At 42.4% G+C, this 20,380-nt stretch overlaps 1 protein-coding gene across 1 annotated transcript in view; it reads left to right on the forward strand.

Annotated features, from left to right (window-relative positions):
• The window catches only part of ANK3 (ankyrin 3), a gene marked incomplete at its 5' end in the record, with an annotated part of 192,118 nt that overhangs the window by 130,291 nt on the left and 41,447 nt on the right, over positions 1-20,380 (forward strand). The window contains 6 exons of the mRNA XM_084210661.1: positions 5,691-5,915; positions 9,003-9,157; positions 16,096-16,307; positions 17,917-18,124; positions 18,650-18,746; positions 19,946-20,174. Coding sequence (XP_084066787.1) covers positions 5,691-5,915; positions 9,003-9,157; positions 16,096-16,307; positions 17,917-18,124; positions 18,650-18,746; positions 19,946-20,174 — 1,126 coding nt within the window. The remainder of the gene's footprint in view (positions 1-5,690; positions 5,916-9,002; positions 9,158-16,095; positions 16,308-17,916; positions 18,125-18,649; positions 18,747-19,945; positions 20,175-20,380) is intronic.

Consider the following 20,380-nt stretch of genomic DNA (forward strand, 5'->3'; position numbering starts at 1 on the left):
TAGTGGGCATGCAGAAAAAGATCTTACTGGTCTCTTAACAATTGTTTTCTATGTCTGAAGACATGTAATCCTGTCTTTTAGACCAAAATGTCCCTGACCCTCCTCGGTGGTGCTTTCCCCATGCCAGCACGTTCCTGCTGCTCTGCCCGAGCTCTCCCCTCTTTGATGAGAGCCTGCTTGTAAGCCAGGAGTGTCACCTCCCTGGTCTGACACAGCACACTTAACCTGTCCCACAATGAGAGTTATCCTTTTGGTAACTTCAATTTCTACTGGTGAATGTTTGTGATCTGCTAGAATTTCTTGGCTCTTGCTTGAAATCCTGAAGTTTGGTTAATTTTACTGGTGTTGTGTTTAAATGTTTGGTTTCTCCCCTGTGTTTGCATTTGTCTCTATGGAATTTCAGTTTGCTGGTTCCAGCCCCTTTTCCCATTTTTTAGCAAGAGAGCTTTTAATTCTGATTCTATTTTCCAAAGACTTTTCAGACCTTTTTTCTGTGCTGAAATTGTGAAGACATTTAGTCTGGTACCTGTGCCAGGACAGCAGAGTGAAATATGCCCTTGAAGTTCCCTTCCAGTGTAACAGGAAAGCACTGATGGTATCTCTTTTGAGGTGACTTCTCAGGTGATCCTGCACTTACCTTTTCTGTTCTGTACCTCCATTCCCTGCTGAGGTACCTAGGCAGTACTTCCACACATCAAAGAAGGAATTCAAATTCATTTGGCGTTAATTGCTCTTGCCACTTATATTTTTGGTTTGTTTTTATTTTGAGCCTGGTGGTAGGAAAGGTGTAATATCTTGATTAATTACCTTGATTCTTTAGGCCTTTATTGAGTGATTATTAAATACTTTATTCCTGAATATTTCCTGGTAATTTGGGTTAGACTGATTGGTCTAAAATTTCCTGGTTTCTTTTCATCCTGATAGAAGATAGGTCTGATGTTTTCATCCTGCCAGTCCTCTGGGACAATACTTGCCTGCCCTTAGGTCTTCAGCATGTTCACCGGTGGTTCCTGCCCTCCAAACATATGTTCTGTGGACAAGGGGGCTTTCACATAAGATCTGCTCCCTTGGTACATGGGCCCTCCCAAATGCAGAGGTGGTAAAGCTGCTGCCCAGAGGGGAGCAAACTGTGGGGCTGCATGGCAGGGAGAGGACAGATATCCTCCAAACATGTATAGTTCTCCAAAGGAGAATAAACAAAATATTCTCCAAACATCTAGGGCTTTTCTGGCCCATTAAATTTCTTAGTTGACATAGAAAATCTATCAGAAATGATGCCCTGAGGATTCAGTTCCTTTGTCAGGGAAAAACCCCAGATCTCACTGGTTGCTTATTTACTTTTCAGTTGTGGCCCCATATTATAATATCCTGTTTGATTTTCCTCATTATCTTCACCTAGAGGCAATCAACAGATGTTCCCTTCTGATCTTCCAGTACACACATCTGATATGCAGAGGACAATGACTTTTCACATCTCTTCTGCCAGTCTTTTCCTAAGCAGCCAATCCTTTTCTGCTTGTTTGGGGTGCTTCATCCCTGTCCTTGTCCCCAGTTCTGTCTGTGGCTGGGGGCAGGGGCTTCCAGTCCCCAGCTGTGGTGGCCATGTGACCAGGCTCTGACCCTACTGCTCTTGGCCATCTGCATCATCCCAGGGCTGCCCTTGTGCCATGCCAGGAGCAGCACTGCTGCCTCAGGTCACTCTTTCCCCATTTGCCCGCTGTCAGGAGAAAGCATCAATGTTTATTCTTATTTCCTCACCCAGGCAGAAGGGGAATGCTGGGAGCAGGATGTGGAGATCCAGCAATGTATCAGTGAAAGGAGAAATTGTTGGCAGTGATTTCAACTCTTCTGGTTTTTCCTTTTTTCAAGCCAAGAGAATGTTTCATGTTTTTCTTCTTGAGTTCAGATAAGTTGTTTTGCCAGCATATATTTTGAACAGGGTCCATTGTAAGCAGTACATTGAAATGCATCATGAATCTGAGGCCTCTGGAAGGGTAGAGACCCTCACCAAAATGACCTTCAGCTGTCAGATGTGAGCTTACTCCTGCTGCTTTCCCAAAGTCAAATGTGGGTGTTGTCTCTTTGTGTTCCCTTTAACTCCTTCATTTTCTTAGCTGAAAAAAAAAGAAATGAGTGTGCCACATTGCCTTCCAATATTGAAGAAACTCAGAAATACTGGATCCAGTCTTGCCAAGTGGAATAAATCAGATTATTTAAAGTTTACTGCATTTTAAATTATATTAATTATATGTAGTTTAAATTATATTAACTGTATATAGTTTACTCCAGCCTGCTGTACACACAGAACTCATTTTTGACAGCAGTGCAATGGATGGCATGGACTGATACTCTTTTCAAGCATCCTGCCACACATATGTTTACACATTATGCTGTGGAAAATAAACTGCTTTAGGAAAGAGCAAGAATTGGTTTTCCCTGGCACACAGGAGCATGTTTTTGGAATTTAATGAAGAAGTTGTGTTGCAATAAATTCTCTGAATAAACAGCAAATGCTTTTCTCCTTGTGCTTCTGCATTTTCCAGAGAACTTATAGAGTTGTGCTGACTAATTAAATGAACCCTCCCTTTCAGATTTTTTTTCCATGTGTAGCATATTTTATGATATATGTGACAATATGTGAAGCAAAAGCCAAATAATTTCTAAAGCTGGCCTTCAAACATGTTGCTTTTGTTATTTTTCTGATTGTTACTTTTTCTTTGCACTTATTATTGATATTTTCTGTTGCTTGCCTCTAATTATCTTACATTAATTTTCCCATTTGCTTTCTAAATTATTTTGCAGCTATTCCTCTCCACTCCCCCAGTATGATTCAAGGTGATAACTCGGTGCTTTCTGTGAATCCTCATTTTATTTTGTTTTTTTAAACTTTTTTCCCACAGAGTGTGTGTAGATGTTTGTAGTGCATCCAACCACATCCTCATCCCTTCCATGTATCCAAGTAGAAATGCTCATTAGCCTTTAGCATTGTGTTTTAGAGGTCATACTGTAGTTTCCATTATTAGTGCAACATTAATTTAGGTAAGCATCAGCTACTAATGTTTTTAGCTAGAAAGTGCATGAAATACTGTTTGGAATTGCTGTTATTGTTTTACACGGTAAGTTACTAATTGGAAAATTAAGCAAGGAAATAATTCATTCATAAGCTGTTGACAGTGACTGCCCTTCTCTGGGAGCAATATGCACAAGGGCTGGTCTGCTGCAGGTTTTGGTCTGCACTGTTGGCTGCAGTTGGTGCAGACACCAAGCTGGAAGGGGCTGGTTCTTGCCCTGGGGCACAGGCTCCTGCCCAGGGTTATTCACTCTTGCTGTGAGCACTGTGCAGTAGCAGTGCGAAGCTCCTGGTTGTTGAGGCTGGGCTGACCTTAAAATCTACAGCCTAAACATCCCTGGTAACTCAGGGACTGATTTTTGTAGGTACTTAGTTTTAACTTCTATTGATTTTTTTTTTTTTTTGAAATAATAAATTCAAGACAGTTGATTCAAGTGCCTAGAGATTTTTGGCAGTTCACTCTTACATACTTTCCATCATTTAAATAGTTTGGGTAAAGAAGACAGCATCTTATTTGAGTGTAAGTTTTGGCATTTTTGCATTAGATGAAAGCCTCCTTTTTATTATTAATTCTGAGGTGGCTTAACAAGCCAGTAACTGTGTACATGATAGGCAGCTCTCCAAAACATTGCTTTGTGCTGAGCCATCAGGCCAAGCCCAGCCTTGCCAGGCTCCCCAGGAGGCTCTGCCATGGTGCTCTGACCAGCTGTGCCTTCCTGGAGCTGCTGCAGCTTCAGCCCTGGGGATGCTCCAGCCAGGCATCCCTGCACCCTACAAACTTCCAGTCTGAAAGGGCCCCAGCTCCTCTGCAGACAGAAACCGTGCACGTTTTTAAAAGGCCAGCTAAGCATCCATAAATACTACGATTGTAATCACTTCTAGAGTATATAATTTAAAGATCAAGCATACTGGTTCTGACACAGGTCTAATGTTTATGGAAAGTGTTTGGTTAGCCAAAGATCCTGTCCTGCTGAAACAATTCCTCTTGTGAGGAGCTGGGATACCCTAGTGGCAACATTTGGATTTGTTGGAGTGTGCAGTGCATTTATCTAGGAGAGAAGAATGGAATGTGGATACAGTTTTTCTGTATGAGAACTACTGTGAAATATCATGCCTCAGTTTTGTAAAGTGTCTGGCCCATGAGAAATTGTTAATTTGGGCTAGGGTCATCTCAGAGAGCAGTTTTACCTCCCCATCATTACTGATGGATTTTAATTTGAAGAAAGGCAGTGTAGCAACTTCTTGATCTGGAATTCAGCTGGACAACATTTCCATCATACTTCCAATATTTCTAGCTTCTGTCCCTACTCATGTCTCTCCTGCAGACCACTAAATGCCAAATGTTGATTTCTCTCCTGCTTTTGTGCAGATTTTTCCCACCCATGTTGGCCAGACTTCTGAATACAGTTTGTTTGCAGGCCTGGCCAGTGCCTCAGCTGCTGCTGTTGATATCCTCCTGGTCTCAGAGCAAATGGAACTGTGTTCACAAATTCCCAGTCACACTTCAGAGCACTTGGGGGCTTTTTTTCAAGAGCCATCACAATCCCCTGGATTAGTGGCTGACACTCTTAGTTCACTTGGCTGTCAGGAGCCAGTAAATTGAATGGGTTCACCTGTTAGTCATGTGAAGGTTTAGTTTTTAAAAGCTGGAAGTTTTGGCAACAGCCTGGAAAATAGTGAAGCCACATGACAGATGTGTTAGCTATGTCAGGGTCTGTCATACAGAAGGAAGAAACAAAATCTGTACTGGCTTCAAGACTGAGCTGGTAACTTGTGTCCCAGCCTGTTATTGCATCTTCTGCCTGAAGCTATTCTCATATGAATTGTTAATTTCAATTATTCCCATGCTAATAGAAAGGAATTTATTTAAAAAATATACCACTCATCATTTACAAATATAATTTCTTACCCCCTTATGAAAAAATGGAAAATTATGCATTGGAATGACACTAGCAAGTGCGATTTTTCTTTAATGTCTCTTATTTTTGCTAATGAATCTAATCTTCAAAAAGAAGTAATGGCATGATTTCCTTCAGGGAGCCAACAGCCTAAAGGAAGTTATGTATTTGGTAGTCATCACTTATCTTCCCCATCAGTGGCAGCCCTTGGTAGCCTGGACTCTCACCCATGGTGCTGGCACTTGCTCTGGCAGCCATCAAGAGCATTTGCAAATGAGACAGTGGGAGGGTTTTAAAGACTGAGGTTCCTAAAATAATAAGCACTTTTGATTGTCCTTTTTCTACACTGTCTTGTTGCTTTATGCATGTGAGGCTAATTGCTCTCATTTATGGACAGTAGAGCTAACAGCAACAAAGGGATGTTTTAAAATTCTAACAAACCACTACTAATACACTTCTTGTGTACCCTTTTAATCCAAATTGCCCAGTAGAACATAGTCATTTCACCATGATGTTGCTAGAGCTTTAGCAATTCCTGCTTTTGATAACCAATAGTTAACATGCAAGTACAAGTTTTAAAAGGATCTTCGTGTTCTTTTTAGTTTAGCTGGGATCGGGATGACTTTCCTAATGTTTTGAAATCTGTGGCTGCTGACTTTTTGCTGATCTTCTGCTTGTTTCGAGACGGCTTTCACTGAAGTGTTTCCTTTTTTTTTGTGCAGTTTCTTGGTTAGTTTCATGGTGGATGCCCGCGGGGGCTCCATGAGGGGCAGTCGGCACCATGGCATGCGGATCATCATCCCGCCGCGGAAGTGCACGGCGCCCACGCGCATCACCTGCCGCCTGGTCAAGAGGCACAAACTGGCCAGCCCACCACCCATGGTTGAAGGAGAAGGATTGGCAAGTCGGCTTGTAGAGATGGGGCCAGCAGGGGCACAGTTTTTAGGGTGAGTTGTTCTGCGAGTTTTATTGTTCGTGCTCATGTCACGCCTTTCGTTCCCTTTATCCTGTGGATCTAAGTAGTTAAACGTTGACTCTACCTCATCTGAGCAGGTAGCACAGGCTGCTTAACTTAAAACATTAAAAAATGCCAACCTGCCATTCCTTCTGTAAAGAAGCCTTGCATTTTAAGGAGTTTTGCGTCTTTGATGACTGCAGGATGGAGGTGAAGGTAAGGAAAGCCATGGGAAGGCCAGGTCCCACCCCCATTTACTCATGCAACCCTGCCTTGGAAATCAGGAGGAGTCACACACTGAAAACCCAGAGCAGGTTTTGACCTTCTTGCTTGTAGAGTATGTAGAGGAACAGCACTATCACAAAGAATTGTCTGGAGACATCCACAGGGACCCAGATACTGAGCTCTGTTCCCAACGTGTGCACGGCTCCCTCTGGAGTTGCTGGGAGCTGCCTGTCTCCGTCTTGTGGAGCAAAATCACTTGGAGTGACAGTGGAGCACCTGCTGTGGAGTGGTTGTACAAGTAGTACCAGTGCTAGGAAGTGACTGTTTTTAAAGCTTACAGTAGGGAAAACAATCCACTATGATGTGGCCTTTTTTTTTCCTAATTATAAATTTTGTTCATTACCGTGAGTGGCACCCTGGTATAAACTGCTGGTTCTGTCGGGAATGACAGCTTGTTCCTAATTTCCCCTTCTCGTTTCTCTTCCTGCTGCATGGATGTTATTCAGTAAACTGCATCTTCCTAAAAGTCCTCCCCCTCTAAATGAGGGTGAGAGCATGGTTAGCCGAATCCTGCAGCTTGGTCCACAAGGAACAAAATTTATTGGGTAGGATATGTACGGAAAAGATACAGAATGTCTACAGTTTTTCTTTTGTTTCCAATTTTTTGTTAATCCCATTATTTTCTTTAAGTTTCCTAAAACTTTCAGTTGATCTATGTCACTGAAAGAAAATCATAGTGGCTTGATTTAATATAGCTCTGCTACTACCTTGTGCTTATAGGCATGTAAAATTCACTGCCAGCATTCTGCTTTCATAACTTCTGTGCTTTTGTAATTTTTTAAATTTGAAGTGTTTCTACTGCATTAAATACATTTTAATACACAGTGGCAGTCCTTTAAGTTCAACCCTGTGGTAGAGAAGGTATTTACAGGCCTCAAGTGACACTGTTTTGGGAGGAGCATTTGTAAAATGTGATCACATGAAGTCCATTACTTATGAAAGATTATTCAGAAAAAAATATTATTAAGTGAATTAATTGATTCAGCAAGAATCAATTGGAGAAATACTAATCTTTGCAACCTGCAAGAGGCAGCTTGTTACAATAAATTTACAAAGCCAAGTATGCTACCCAAAGGGACTGCTGTGTATAGTCTAAACATGTAAGGATGTTTCCGTACGTTTCTGACTGTTGTTTTCAAACCACATTGTGAAATTTATTGCATTAGGTTTTCAAAATATTGGTGAGTGTTTGGTGTTCCAAACCTGTTCAATACCTTCTCACTGAGTATTCTTGTTAAATGTCATGCACAAAATTGTGTAGTTTCTAAATATTTACAGAGACAGTATCTGAAATATTAGCCTGCAAAGATTGTACTACAGCCTTAGTTTTCAGCTTATACTCTTTTTGAAATAGAGAGTAAATATCTTAAGCAATGTATTTGAATTTTTGGTATTTTCTTGCTGTGCACAATGGGAGAGAGCAGCTACATTCCTATTTTTTTGTTAAAGGACTTGAGACTTTAAAAATAGACTGTGTGTTCCTAAAAGCATCTAAAATATATATTAATTAAACTTCCTTTATTATTTTCATGGGGAAAAAAAAGACTAACTCTTCTCCCTGGGAATTTAATGTGCAAACTGGGCCTCAAGCTAGTTTGTTTTTTCCCCATGATGGCTGTTGTGATTTCATGCTGAAGTGATGGATTGGTTAATGCACCCAACACCTGGCAGATATACAGTACCACAGAAATGCTGCACCCTTCTCCCATCATGTGACACTGCTTTTAACCAAGTTGTTACAAAGCAGTTAAAGCCTTTACAACCTCTGTAGGAAAATGATGATACTGTCTATTTAAATGTCTTAAAGCTGCATAATCCATAAATGTTCACTTACTGTGTGATTTCAGTCGGTTTGTCTTAGCATACTTAAAAATGCATATCCTGCCTGTGAAGTGTTTGGCAACAGTGTCTGTTTTGTTGAGGAATGGCACATGAAGTGAATGGTGGTTTCTGTTGGTTGTTCATACAAACTGTTCAGTAATGCACTTGCAGTCCTCTGTTGAAGATACATTGTCTGGTGACATAGGTGTATTATTAACCACCTTCTCATTCCCTTTCCTTCCCCCCAAAATGTTTGACAGTAACTAATATAAATGTGGTTGTGATGTTGTTCAACCCAGAGGAGCCCATTCTGAAAGGATCTAACAATTCCCCTGTGATGTTTGCTGTGCAGAGGTTGCAGCTGTGATACTGGGCATGAGAACCAGAAAGTGAAGCTAAAGAAAAACAGTCTCTTATTTCACAGGAGCTGCATCAACAGAGAGCCAGGGAGAGCTTTGAAAACTATGGGACTTAGTTTGAAGTTCAAAATCTGCATAAATGCATGGTTCCTGTTACAGTCAGTGGCTGTTGCATGCACTGGGTCAGACAGACTGCTTCTGAACTGACTTTGTCCCTTCAAACTCTCTGAGCCAAATCCTAACTTTGACTAACTGGCTAATGCCAGTTAAAAGTCAGCAGTGCTGTGTGTGCTGGAGGCAGGTTGGATCACCTACACCCTGGGATAAATAAGCAAGGAGGACTCTCCTTACTAAAAGTTGTCATTATTTTTTTTCATGGAGGCAGATATTTCAAAAGATTTGCACTAAAAACAAGCTATATATTAGTACTTTTGATTTATCCATTAACATAGTTTAAATGATAAAGGATTGTGCAGCTTTGACAATTTTAAAAGCATTTTTACCGTAACAGTGTTTACTATTAAAAATGACTGTAGTTTTCTTAAGGACCCATAGGAAATTGAGGGCAATGAGGAAATATAGGGTTAAAAATAACATGGTTCCTTCTTCCCTAGCCCTGTCATAGTGGAAATCCCACATTTTGGATCAATGCGAGGCAAAGAACGAGAGCTGATTGTACTCCGGAGTGAGAATGGTGAAACGTGGAAGGAGCACCAGTATGACAGCAAACACGAAGACTTAACTGAAATACTTAATGGCATGGATGAAGGTAAATATTTTCTCAAAGCTTTAGCCTTGCCTTTGTGAAGGCTTGCTAACATGGGCTGACTAAAGCAAACTAAACTAAAACAGTGCAGGAGATGTCTGACTTCAGGGAATACAGTGTGTGTTCCATATTAAACTGATGGAAAGGGCATAAGGAGAAACTGTTCTGCAGTGGCCTGGAGATATCCTGAAATGAGTGGTGAATTTTGGTCTGAAGTCTTGCCAAGCTTAAGCAGAGTTTGCACAGTTGCTTTCCAGCATGAATTTGAGAATAACACCCAGCTGGAGGCACACAGTGTCTGTGCTGCTCAGACAGGGCCACAGGAAGGTCATTGCAAACCAACAATGAAGTGTAAATAGCAGCTCTATGGGGCCTTCCCACGGACACAGAGCTGGCCCCTAGAGCATTCTTATTTCAAATGGTCTTGTTAGAGATTGCCTCCCTCAAGTACACAACCTGCCTTCCTGATGCCCATCTGGGAAGTCTGGCTCCCTTTTTTTGCTTGAGCATTGCTGTTGGTGTGAGAGTCCCCAAGATGAGGGGACCCAGGTGTACAAATCCATCAGAAGATGCTGTCACAGATGGTCCCTGAAGACAAATCACGGGCAAAGCCAGGCTGTGGGGCTGCAGTGATCCCTTGGCACCCCTGCTTTCTTTTCCTAGCAAGCATTTTTCAGTCCTCATGCTGATAAACCATTGCTCAAGGTCTTTGCTTCTGAGTGTGAATGAAACAGTTTGTGGTGTGAACTTTGGTTTTCTGGAAGGGTTTATCCACAGGATTTTCCCTGGATAACCTATAGAAAGTCATAGTGTGGGTACAATCTGCAGGAAAATCCTTTCATTATCAGCAAAAGCAGGTGTAGGAAATGATGAGGCTGTGGATGGCAGCTCTGGGAGGTATCTGTGGGGCAGCTCTGCCTTTGATTTCAGCCTCTCCTTGTGTGATGGGCCTCAGCAAAAGGCATGCCTTGGGAAGGTGGGGAGTTGTGCTGTTGTGAGGGTCTCCCTGGGCTTCTGAAATACAGCATTTTTACTAATTTCCTGATCTTCTGGGAATGGGGGCAGTAGGAAAGGCTTCACTTTGAAGTATTTGAACTGAGCTTGTACCTGAGCTTGTACAAACACAAAGCAACGGCAAAGATCTGCTTGCTTCGTGATGATCTATTGTAGCTATTTGTTTCAAAATAAATGTAGTAGAACCAACCAGACAGGAGGGCAGAAACACTACAAGTGTTTTGCCAGTGTGTTTGGAAAAATAAAGTAAACCTCATCACTGAAGGGTACCTAAAAGCAGTGGAACAGGCAAGAGATGTACAGGGTCCAGGATAGTATGGCTTGGGGAATTATGGTTGCTGCAGGATTGAATGCAGCAGCTGCAGCCTCTGAAAAAGAAAAATCTCACCACTGTCCCTCCTTCTCTGCACACTGGCTTGGGATCAGAAGTGATGATTTGGTATTTGGGTGAAGTAGTGGTGCCTTGACAGGGGTGAGGTAGTCAGCACTGATCAGCAGCTTGCTTATTTGCTTCATGTGCTTCTCAAACTGAGCTTAGTTTGATTTGGGGGTAGGAAATCGGGGCACAGAAATATTTTTCTGAACTCCTGCAGCTTGCAACACATTTGGAAGAAATCACATATGGATAAATTGATGATTTAGAGAGATGAGTTCAGCAAATAAAAACACTTTGAGAGAGGTGGGCATGAAGCCCTCAGTACTTAGAGTCTAAAATAATAAGCTTCACAATTTGGAGCCACGGGACAACTTTCTGATCTACTGAGGGTTTCAGGTGGCTCTTTTCTTCTGGGGAACTGCTGTTTGAGGTTGGTGGGTAAAAGTGCAGCCAAATAATCACACAAAGTATGATGGACATTATTCTGTTAGAGCAAAAGTATTTGACACCTTAAAAGCCAAACCTCACGAATGGCTTTTAGAAATCCAGGCAAGCATTTGTGAGAGGAAAAGGAGAAAAATGCTGTAGACACATTCACTGTAGTGATTATTTCTTCAGTTTTAGCTTAATCCTTCTCTAGCTAGGAAAGCAAAATTAAAAAAAAAACTAAACCATGCATCAAAATAGTTCAAGGGCTTTGACAAAATTCCACTCTAGTTAAATTACACCTTTGCAATGTAAAAGGTATTCCAAGCAATGACCAAAAAATTACAAATTTGTAGACTTGAGTGTGTTGGCTTTTTTTTCATCTCAACTTCTGGTGTTTTGTTGCAAAATACCACAGTCAGACTTGGCTCAGGGGGAGTATCTTGCATCTCAGAAGACATAACTTTGGAAGAAGTTTTATTCCAGATATGAACTCTGGAGGCAGAAGCAAGCTTTAATTTCAATAAAAAGCAGCCACATAGTCATTTAGAGAAATTTAGTGTGTCTTTGCAAGAAAACTCATCTGCATAATCATCTCTGAGTGCCAGGAGGTGCTGCAGGAGTGCCCATTTTCTGTTAAAAGCAGCTTCTCTGTCAAAGCTGCTGTGATCACAAGTCTACCCTGTAGTGCAGTAGGGCAATCAGACCTTTATTGCAGCTCCTTAATAGGCCGAGCTTTAGTGATGCAGTTTGCTGCTCTGTTTGGTTGTTCCTGTTTTGCTCTCCCCCTTAAGAACGAAACCAAACATGCTCTGAGAGACTCTCAGCAAATACTGCAGGGATCCTTCTGGGATTTATAGTGTAGCTCTACACTTTAGCATTTAGGAAATCAGGGGCAAGTTATTGAATAAAAACTACCCATGAACTTCACTAATAATCACCCTCGAGAAGGTTTCCTGGGAGGAAAGATATTCTACAGAAAATATAAAGAAAATAGAATTATCATTTAGAAAATAATTCTGCATGCAGGGATGAGAGCAAGGACCTGCCTCAGTCACAAACCAAAAGCCTGCTCTGCGCTGGGAGCAGCACCATCTGCTGGGAAACCTCGTCCTAAACCCCAGATCATCCTGGGCAGGAGGCACTGCTCCAGGGCTGGTGCACCATTAAATAACAGCAGAACTTTTGGGATATTATCATGAGAGAACAGTGAAGCATGATGTAAAGAGCCTGTTTTTTTTGGTGCAGTCAGGTTTCTGCTTAAATAGGTTTTATTTTAAGGATGGTGCTGTACTTAGGCAAATACAGGGAACTTGGCATTTTTAGGAGTAGGAGGAGTGTGGCTCGAAACACAAGGGTAGCAATTCACAGCTCTTGGCCATATTATATTTATTTATACTTTAATAAAATAAAAAATATGTATTTTTGGAATTTATTTTTTTTTTAGGAAGAAGCTCTCTGTCTTGTAATTGGTAAATACATCATGTTTTCAGACAAGCTCCTTTTATAGATAACTTCTGTTTGCTTTTAACATTCCTTCGTCCTTTAGAGGTACCTGTAGACAAATTGTGGTCACAAATGCACACACCGGGGTAGCTAATCTTTTAAAAGTTATTTGCAAACTAGTGAGTGAGCCAAGAAATGCAAATGCTTGTGGCTGCAGTAAGCTTGCAGCTGCACAGTGTGGTTTCAGATGGGAAGCAGGAGTTTTTACATAACTGAACCAACAGATCAAACCAGAGTGTGACCTTGTTTATACTTGAAGTTTAAAATACCACCATAAATCACTCTGCAGTGATTTTGCCACCTTTCCAAGAAAAGTTTTTAAACATAGTGCTGTTAAACTGTATGTTGTGAATGGATAAAAGAGCACACAAAAATAGCCATAAAGGGCATTGCCTTATTTGAGGGTGAGACATCCTTGTGGCGCTGGGAGTGTCTGGTAGTGTGTGTGAAACCCTGAGGCTGGGAGGGTGGGTCTGGTTACCAGCATCTTCCTGCCCTCCGTTTCTCTTTGCCCCTTGCCATGTTCTCTCCCTGCCTCCACTCCCCTCCTGGATTTTTCTCCATGTGGAAGCTGCCTCCTGCATGCTGTGCTTTTAGTGCAGCAATTCCTGAATGGGCACAGCTCTGTGTGGGGAGAACTGGGATCCTGTGCTCACCCCACCCTGCGGTCTGGGCACCATGACAAGGTCAGCTCTGCTTCAGCCAGGACTGAGGGAGGGTTGCACCACTCAGAGAGCTGTTCAGTGAGGTGAGATTTGCTTTTTCAGTGCTAGCAAAATTCTTTTGAGGCTCTGGCAAGGGAAACCAGATCCACACAAAGACACCTCAAAGCTCATGAAACAGCCAGGTGTTCTGTGACTTGTCTTGCTCTATTTCCAGTCAGGAGATTCTTGCTCTCTGTTACCTTATCTGAAAGTAAAAAAAGAAAGGTATTAGATGTGGATGAACTTGATCCACAACTGCCTCTCACCAGAGAGAACTGGTGTGATTGCTTTCCTTGACCTGAGACAGCCTGTGTGAGGTCCCTCTTGACCTTGGAGGACATGGCTGGGTTTCTCTTCTCCAGTCCTGGAGCCGTAATGTTAATGTGGCAGCATGCACCACACGCTGTGATGTTCTTTTCCTGCCTCCTTCCCCTCTGTCCATCTCCTCTCTCCTCTACCGCTCCTCTGGAAGATCAGGCACCAAACTATTGCAGGATAAGTGTACCCCGCACATGGGTGGCAGGAGAAGACTTCTGCACACATTATATTCACGACACCTTTCTCTTGACTCACTAAAGCTGAGTGGCTGCAAGACTTCTTGGGCTGTTAGCACAAGCCTGGGAGACAGTGGCATTGGGAGATTCTTCCCAGTTCTGCCACTAACCTTTCTGTTTTGCCTCTCCATGCTTTGCTATCCCTATCTGCCTGATGAGGTGCACATCATACTGCTCTGTGGCTAAAACCCCCTTCCCTCCAAAACCCAACCATCTAACCAAAAAATGCTTCAAGGCTTATCATTGAAACATTCTGGCCAGGAATGAAGTGTCAGCAGCTGAGGGAAATAGTAATGATGATATCTCCCTCTGTAAAATGCATGAGGTGTGTTTGGGAAATGTGACCTCTCCCAGGACTAGTTTTCCCTGTTTCATTAATTCTGTCATGCTAACACTGCATTTCTCAGAGCAGAGATAGAGATGGTTTGATTGCTCATCATCTTTTTTTTTTCTTTTCCCTGTTAGAGGGCAACTTCATATAGAAACTTACATATTTATTATCCAAACATAACCTCTCTATATATAGTCCGACTCCTCTCCACGCCTGACTGTTGCTGTGCCACTCTTTTCTTCCCATTTCCCTCCTCTGAGGGAAGGTGCCTGGACTTTGAAATGTTCTTGTACAAATCACTGTTTTTCCATTTCAGGAGAATTTTAATTATCCTTCACCTCTGAGAGCATTTTACAGGTTTTTTTCTCTAGCAACAAACAGGAGATGATGAGGATTTACCAGTCAAGATGATACCTGCCTGGAAGTTTAGGAATTCAGTTTGTCTCCTGCACAAGCCGTTGCTTCCAGAGGCTGCAGGCAGAGTGACTAATTCATTAGAGGGCTTCAGATATCAATCTCTGAGTCAAAGTAAATGGAAGCTGACATTATGATAAGAAATTATTCACTTTGGGTAGGTACATATGATCCACAGCAACACTGTGAGATTAATCCGAACTATCTGCTGAATGTTTTAAAATGGAAAACTGACATTTTACCAAATTTACATTCTAATTCTTTTGGAATTGTAATTGAGCTTACATGTTTAGAGGAGGAAAATATCTCAGTCACAAAAAGTATTTTACAAGTGTCTTTTGTCTTAGTATTATTTCTGGTCTTCCTGCTTTCTCTTGCTGGATCTGATAAAAATGTCATCTTTTGGGGAACAAACTTTATTTAGAAATTCCCTTTTTAAGGAGGAAAATAAGTGCTGAAATTTGTGGAGTGCTGCAATGAAATCCAATTACAATAGGTAAAAAGGCCAAGTGCTAGAATTTACAAGGAGAAATGCATGACAGTTATATAATTGTTTCCATTTGTATATGGTTTTTATGTGGCAGGGATTTCACCAATGCATTTGGGACACCGATGCAAATTATACATGTATACACACACATACAGTTGCAAAAGTCATCATATTTTCATTGTATCAGAGTTTTCCCCAGTGCGTATATGGGAAACTATGTCATGTGCTAAACTAATTGATAGGGATAGGTACTCTATGCACCTTTCTGAGCCCTGGTGATCAAACAAACTGGGAATGTGTCTGAGAGCGCTAATGGTTGGTAACCTGACTCTGTTTCAGTTGTATCTGAGGAATCTAAGGTTCTCTAGGACCTGAGGGGCACACTGCAGTTATTTTGGGACAGATAACCAAATGGCTGCAATCTTGATGGGGAAGGGAAGCTTGTTCTTGGTTCACTGGTGGTGCTGGGAGACAGCTCTGTTGCTTCCACAGTTTCATGGAGAGCTCAGTGTCTGGTCAGGATTTTTTAGATGCCAGTCTGGGCATCTGGGCATCTGTCTCAAGTGCCTCAGGTGGCCAAGCTCTGGATTGCACACCTGGCATGAAGGGAGATAGGTCATGAACTGACTGTCATCTCCTGTGGTTTTCTTTATGTCAGAACTATATGGGGAAAGAGGCTGGGAATAATATTGGAGCTATGCTCTGAAAGATCAGATAGAAATGAGAGAGGGAAGAAGCTTGAATATCTCCTTCAGCCCTCCTTGGACTTCTATGCCATGTCACAAACCTGTCATTCTGTGTCAGCTGCTACTGCAGAGACTGTCCCACCTAGGGATTTCCCTGAAGGGTTCAAAGGATTCTACACCTGACTACTTAGGTGTCCTAGCAAGTCTTTTTCTGTTGCTGTTGGCCCTCACTGTCAAGATTTATACAAAAGTTCACAGCAAAAACAAAGCTTGATAATTAATAGCATTGAATGGCTTTTTTTTTTACTGCTATAGTAAATAAAGAATAATAAACCTCCCAACCTTCTTGGGCATTTTAAGGCTTATTCAAAGCCCCAGATGTGTGTGGGATGAACCTGGGCAGGGGTTGCCTGAAGGTTTGACCTGTCTTGTGCCCGCAGAGCTGGACAGCGCGGAGGAGCTGGAGAAGAAGCGGATCTGCAGGATCGTCACCAAGGATTTCCCCCAGTACTTTGCCGTCGTTTCCCGGATCAAGCAGGAGAGCAACCAGATCGGGCCCGAGGGCGGCGTGCTGAGCAGCACCACGGTGCCACGGGTCCAGGCCGCCTTCCCCGAGGGCGCTCTGACCAAGAGGATCCGCGTGGGGCTCCAGGTGAAGATGCTTTAGTGCAGCTTCTCTCAGTGCACCTGTCTGGATGCATGAGACTGGAAGCTGCGGAGCTTCCAAGAGCTTACACTGCTCCTTAGCAGTGGGTTGTGACAAGGGGCTTCTTCACACCTGAGCTCTGAGTTGGCACAAGTCTGCCTGGGAACGCTCAGTGTTCCTCAGGCACAGGTGGTATGCAGCCCTCCCCCCTGTCGCACAGCCTTGCTCCCCTTGGATCACCTCCATGGTCATTGCTTAGCATCCCAGGAATGGAGAGAGGAAAGCAAAGACCTGGAGCCGTCACAGCTCCAGCAACTCTACAGCCACTGTGCAGTCCCTGTCTGCTGTGGCAAAGCAGCAGCTTGTAAATGGGGTCACTGAGCTGCCCTCTGCCACAGGAATGTGTTTGGTAGGGATCACATGCAGCTGTTTGCCAGCTGTTACTGGGTCAAAAGCATCCCATGTACATCTGCTGTGTCTTAGGACATTCACCAGTGGCACTTCTAGGGGTGAAATCTGGGAAGATTTCATCTAGGGGTGAAATCCAGGAAGAGCATATAGCTTAAATTCTACTTAAACTAACTGCACAGAAAGTTGAGAAATGTTCAGGAGGAATAGGAGGCATCTTTGAGATCAGTTAGTTATCACTTAAAGTTCCCTTAATAGGATGACAAGTCTGATGGGTTCATGCAAAAGAGATGCTGGTTTGAATTGCAGTGCTTGAAATTCATGCTGAAACATTTTGTAAAACATATTCCACATTTCAAGATGATTAATTTTTCTTGAGAAAATGGAAGTTCTGCTGTTCTGGTTATGCAGTTGCCTTCCCAGAGCTCTCCAGTGTGAGGGAAGTATGGCAGCTCTGTATGCAGTGTTGTGACTGCTGAGACTGCAGTGTAACTGCATGTTCTCTGCATATCAGTGCACTCTGCAATTTGAGCAATAGCAAGTCATGGGTCAGCCTGATTAAAACAGACTTGAAAGTTGAAAAAAATTAAAATAAAAAGGCAAATGGATGCAAACTCCCATTACCATGTCTGTCACTTTTGACTGTAGAAAATGTGAAATTTACCTGTAAATCTTTTCTAACTTCATGCATTCTTTGTGATTTTGACACAAACAAGTATTTCTTTCTAATAATCACAGGAAGCACTAAGTACAGAGGTCAGTTGGAGTGCAGTGTTCCTCAAGAGCATGAATCTGTGTTTTGTAGAGATGCAAGAATTGTCTGTCACCTCCAGGAGACAGTGTCTAGTCCTCACTTCTCAAGTGTAAAATCTGCCTGTTTTTGCATTTTGAAATTGTATGTAATGTCATTAATCACTGCAAATTAAGAGCAAAACCAGACATGCTCTGAAAAACTCTCAGCAAGTACTGTAGGGAACCTTCTGAGATTTACAGTTTAGCTCTACCATTTATTGATTAGGAAATCAGAAGTAAGATGTTGAATAAGAACTAAAGATGAATTTCACTAATAATCACCCTTGAGAAGGATTTCTGGGGGAAAAAAATCTGCAGAAAATAAAAAGAAAATAGAATTATCATTTAGAAAATAATTCTGTGTGTCTATAGACAGTTTGTAGCTCTAGTCTAAGTATGTTCCTCATGTTGACAGGCTCAACCAGTTCCAGAAGAGATTGTCAAAAAAATCCTTGGAAACAAAGCAACATTCAGTCCCATTGTCACTGTGGAGCCAAGAAGAAGGAAATTCCATAAACCAATAACCATGACAATTCCTGTGCCACCTCCATCAGGAGAAGGAGTAACCAACGGGTACAAAGGAGACACGACTCCCAGCCTTCGACTCCTATGTAGCATTACAGGTTAGAGAAGGTTTCTGTGGCAGCAGCTCTGTGCTCAGTCTCACTACTCGTGCATTCCAGTAAGGGAACCTTGGTGTGCTGGGCCACTGGGGCTCAGATCAGCTCTCCTGATCTGAGAGCAAAGCCAGCTGAGGTTATTTCCAAGGCTCCCACTGGTTCTCTGTGTATCTGGTCCCATTGCAAAAGAACTCTCCCAACACTTGTGGAATTTCAGTCATGAAGAATTTCATTCTCAGTTATTAAACGTGCTTGTCAGTAAAAGTAGCTTGCAGAAGTAATTCTGTCCTAGCTGATATGAGGAGGGTAGCTGTTGACTTGTAGGTATACTTGCTTACATCTTTGTATTTTGCTGTGTGACGTGTGATGCCATGTGGCATTGTTGATGCTCCATGATAACATGGAGCTCAGCTGTTGGAGAACATTAATGTCTTGGTTGTCCTTAAGTGTGTGGAGATGGAGATATTCTTTCTGCAGTCTGTGTGCCTAATGTTTGAGAGGAAATCTCCCTGGTGTGTGTTTGCACAGGAGGCACTTCGCCCGCGCAGTGGGAGGATATCACAGGCACCACGCCGCTGACATTTTCCAACGACTGTGTCTCCTTCACCACCAATGTTTCTGCCAGGTATGGGAGCAGACCCTGCCAACTGCACCTCAGGAGTGCCTCCCCTTGGCCAGCACCTGGCTGGAAGTTTATGTTTTGGCTTTCTGGAAGCCTCACAAGGCTGGCGAAGCAGTGATGGCCCAGATGCTGCTGTGTCACTGCTCATCGGCGTCCCACACACCCAGGGCTGCGCACACAGAAAGCTCTGGCCTGGCTGTGACAGGGGCTCTTGGCAGGCACACAGCCTCTTCCTCTGAAGGCTGCCATGCCACTCAGGGCTTTGGCTTTTCTGCAAATGGCAACAGAAAGGGAAAGCTTAAAATGTTCATCCCATTAAAAACAAAAAAGGGGGGGATTCACAAAAATGTGTTTGTTTGAAAATTTCAAGTTGTTTAATTTCTGGCTATGGGATTTTTAGTTGAAAATTATATTAAATTGCTCTCACAAAAATATCTTTTGTAAAAAATGATGAGTTGAAATTAATCTTGATGGACTTCATGGACTTACATGCTGATTGGAGGCATTTAACAGAATCTGTACAAATCACATATCCTAGTGAAAAAAATTCGTGACACAGAAGGTAGAGAGTTTATCAATCAGTAAATGACATTGCAACTATAAAAACCTTTATGAAAAGAGAGAGAAATGCTGGAAAACCAAATAGATCACGGCTGAAATATTGTGGGAAGGACTGATACAAAGTATAAATTATTTGTAATTTGTACCATACTTGTCTTTAAACTCTCAATCATAAGATGAGAAAATAACAATATATCACCTGTCTCTGGAGACTTCACCATGGGCTTATTTGGTTCAGCCTGAGTGGGAGATGTGATTTGCTGTGTGTGTTATAAAGGTGTTTGTTTTAGCAAATCAAATGTATAGTGAAGCATCAGCACATTACAGGAAATAAAAGAAGGTCACATGAAATTCAATTTCCTCACTTTGGCTTCAAATGAGCCTTCAGATAGATAGTTTTATGAAACACCAGTGTGAAAAGGGTTGGATAAGTATGTCAGCATTTCATTGCCACGCATTCCCATTTCTGGATGGTTAAACCTGTGCTGAGAGTAGAAGGAAGATTACAGCTCTGGCAATTCTGCAAGAACAGTACACATGCAAAATGACCAAGGATGCAGGACACAGTTTCTTTTTAAGCCTTAAGCAATTGTTGGGACGTAATGAAAAGTTGATTTAATGGTTTACTTTTTCCCACTCAGATTTTGGCTCGCAGACTGCCACCAAGTACTAGAGACAGTTGGGCTGGCAACACAGCTTTACAGAGAATTAATATGTGTTCCTTACATGGCAAAGTTTGTGATATTTGCCAAAATGAATGACCCCGTGGAATCCAATTTGCGCTGCTTCTGCATGACTGACGACAAAGTGGACAAAACATTGGAGCAACAAGAGAACTTTGAGGAAGTTGCCAGAAGCAAAGACATTGAGGTACATTCCTTGCAGCTGGCTTCCTCCTTGTAGGTGGGCAGTGTGTTTTCCAAGTAGCAGCTGCTCCTGCAAAAGCCACGACAAGCGTTTGTTAAATAAAGGTTCACAGCAAGGCCGTGGCATACAACTTCTCAAAGGAAGAACAAAACAGGATGAGACTGGAGGAGCATGAGGAACTGTGGGTGCCCCAGTGCAGTCTGAAGTAG

Source organism: Fringilla coelebs, assembly GCF_963513975.1.
Source record: "Fringilla coelebs genome assembly, chromosome: 8".
NCBI classification, from domain to species: Eukaryota; Metazoa; Chordata; class Aves; order Passeriformes; family Fringillidae; genus Fringilla; species Fringilla coelebs.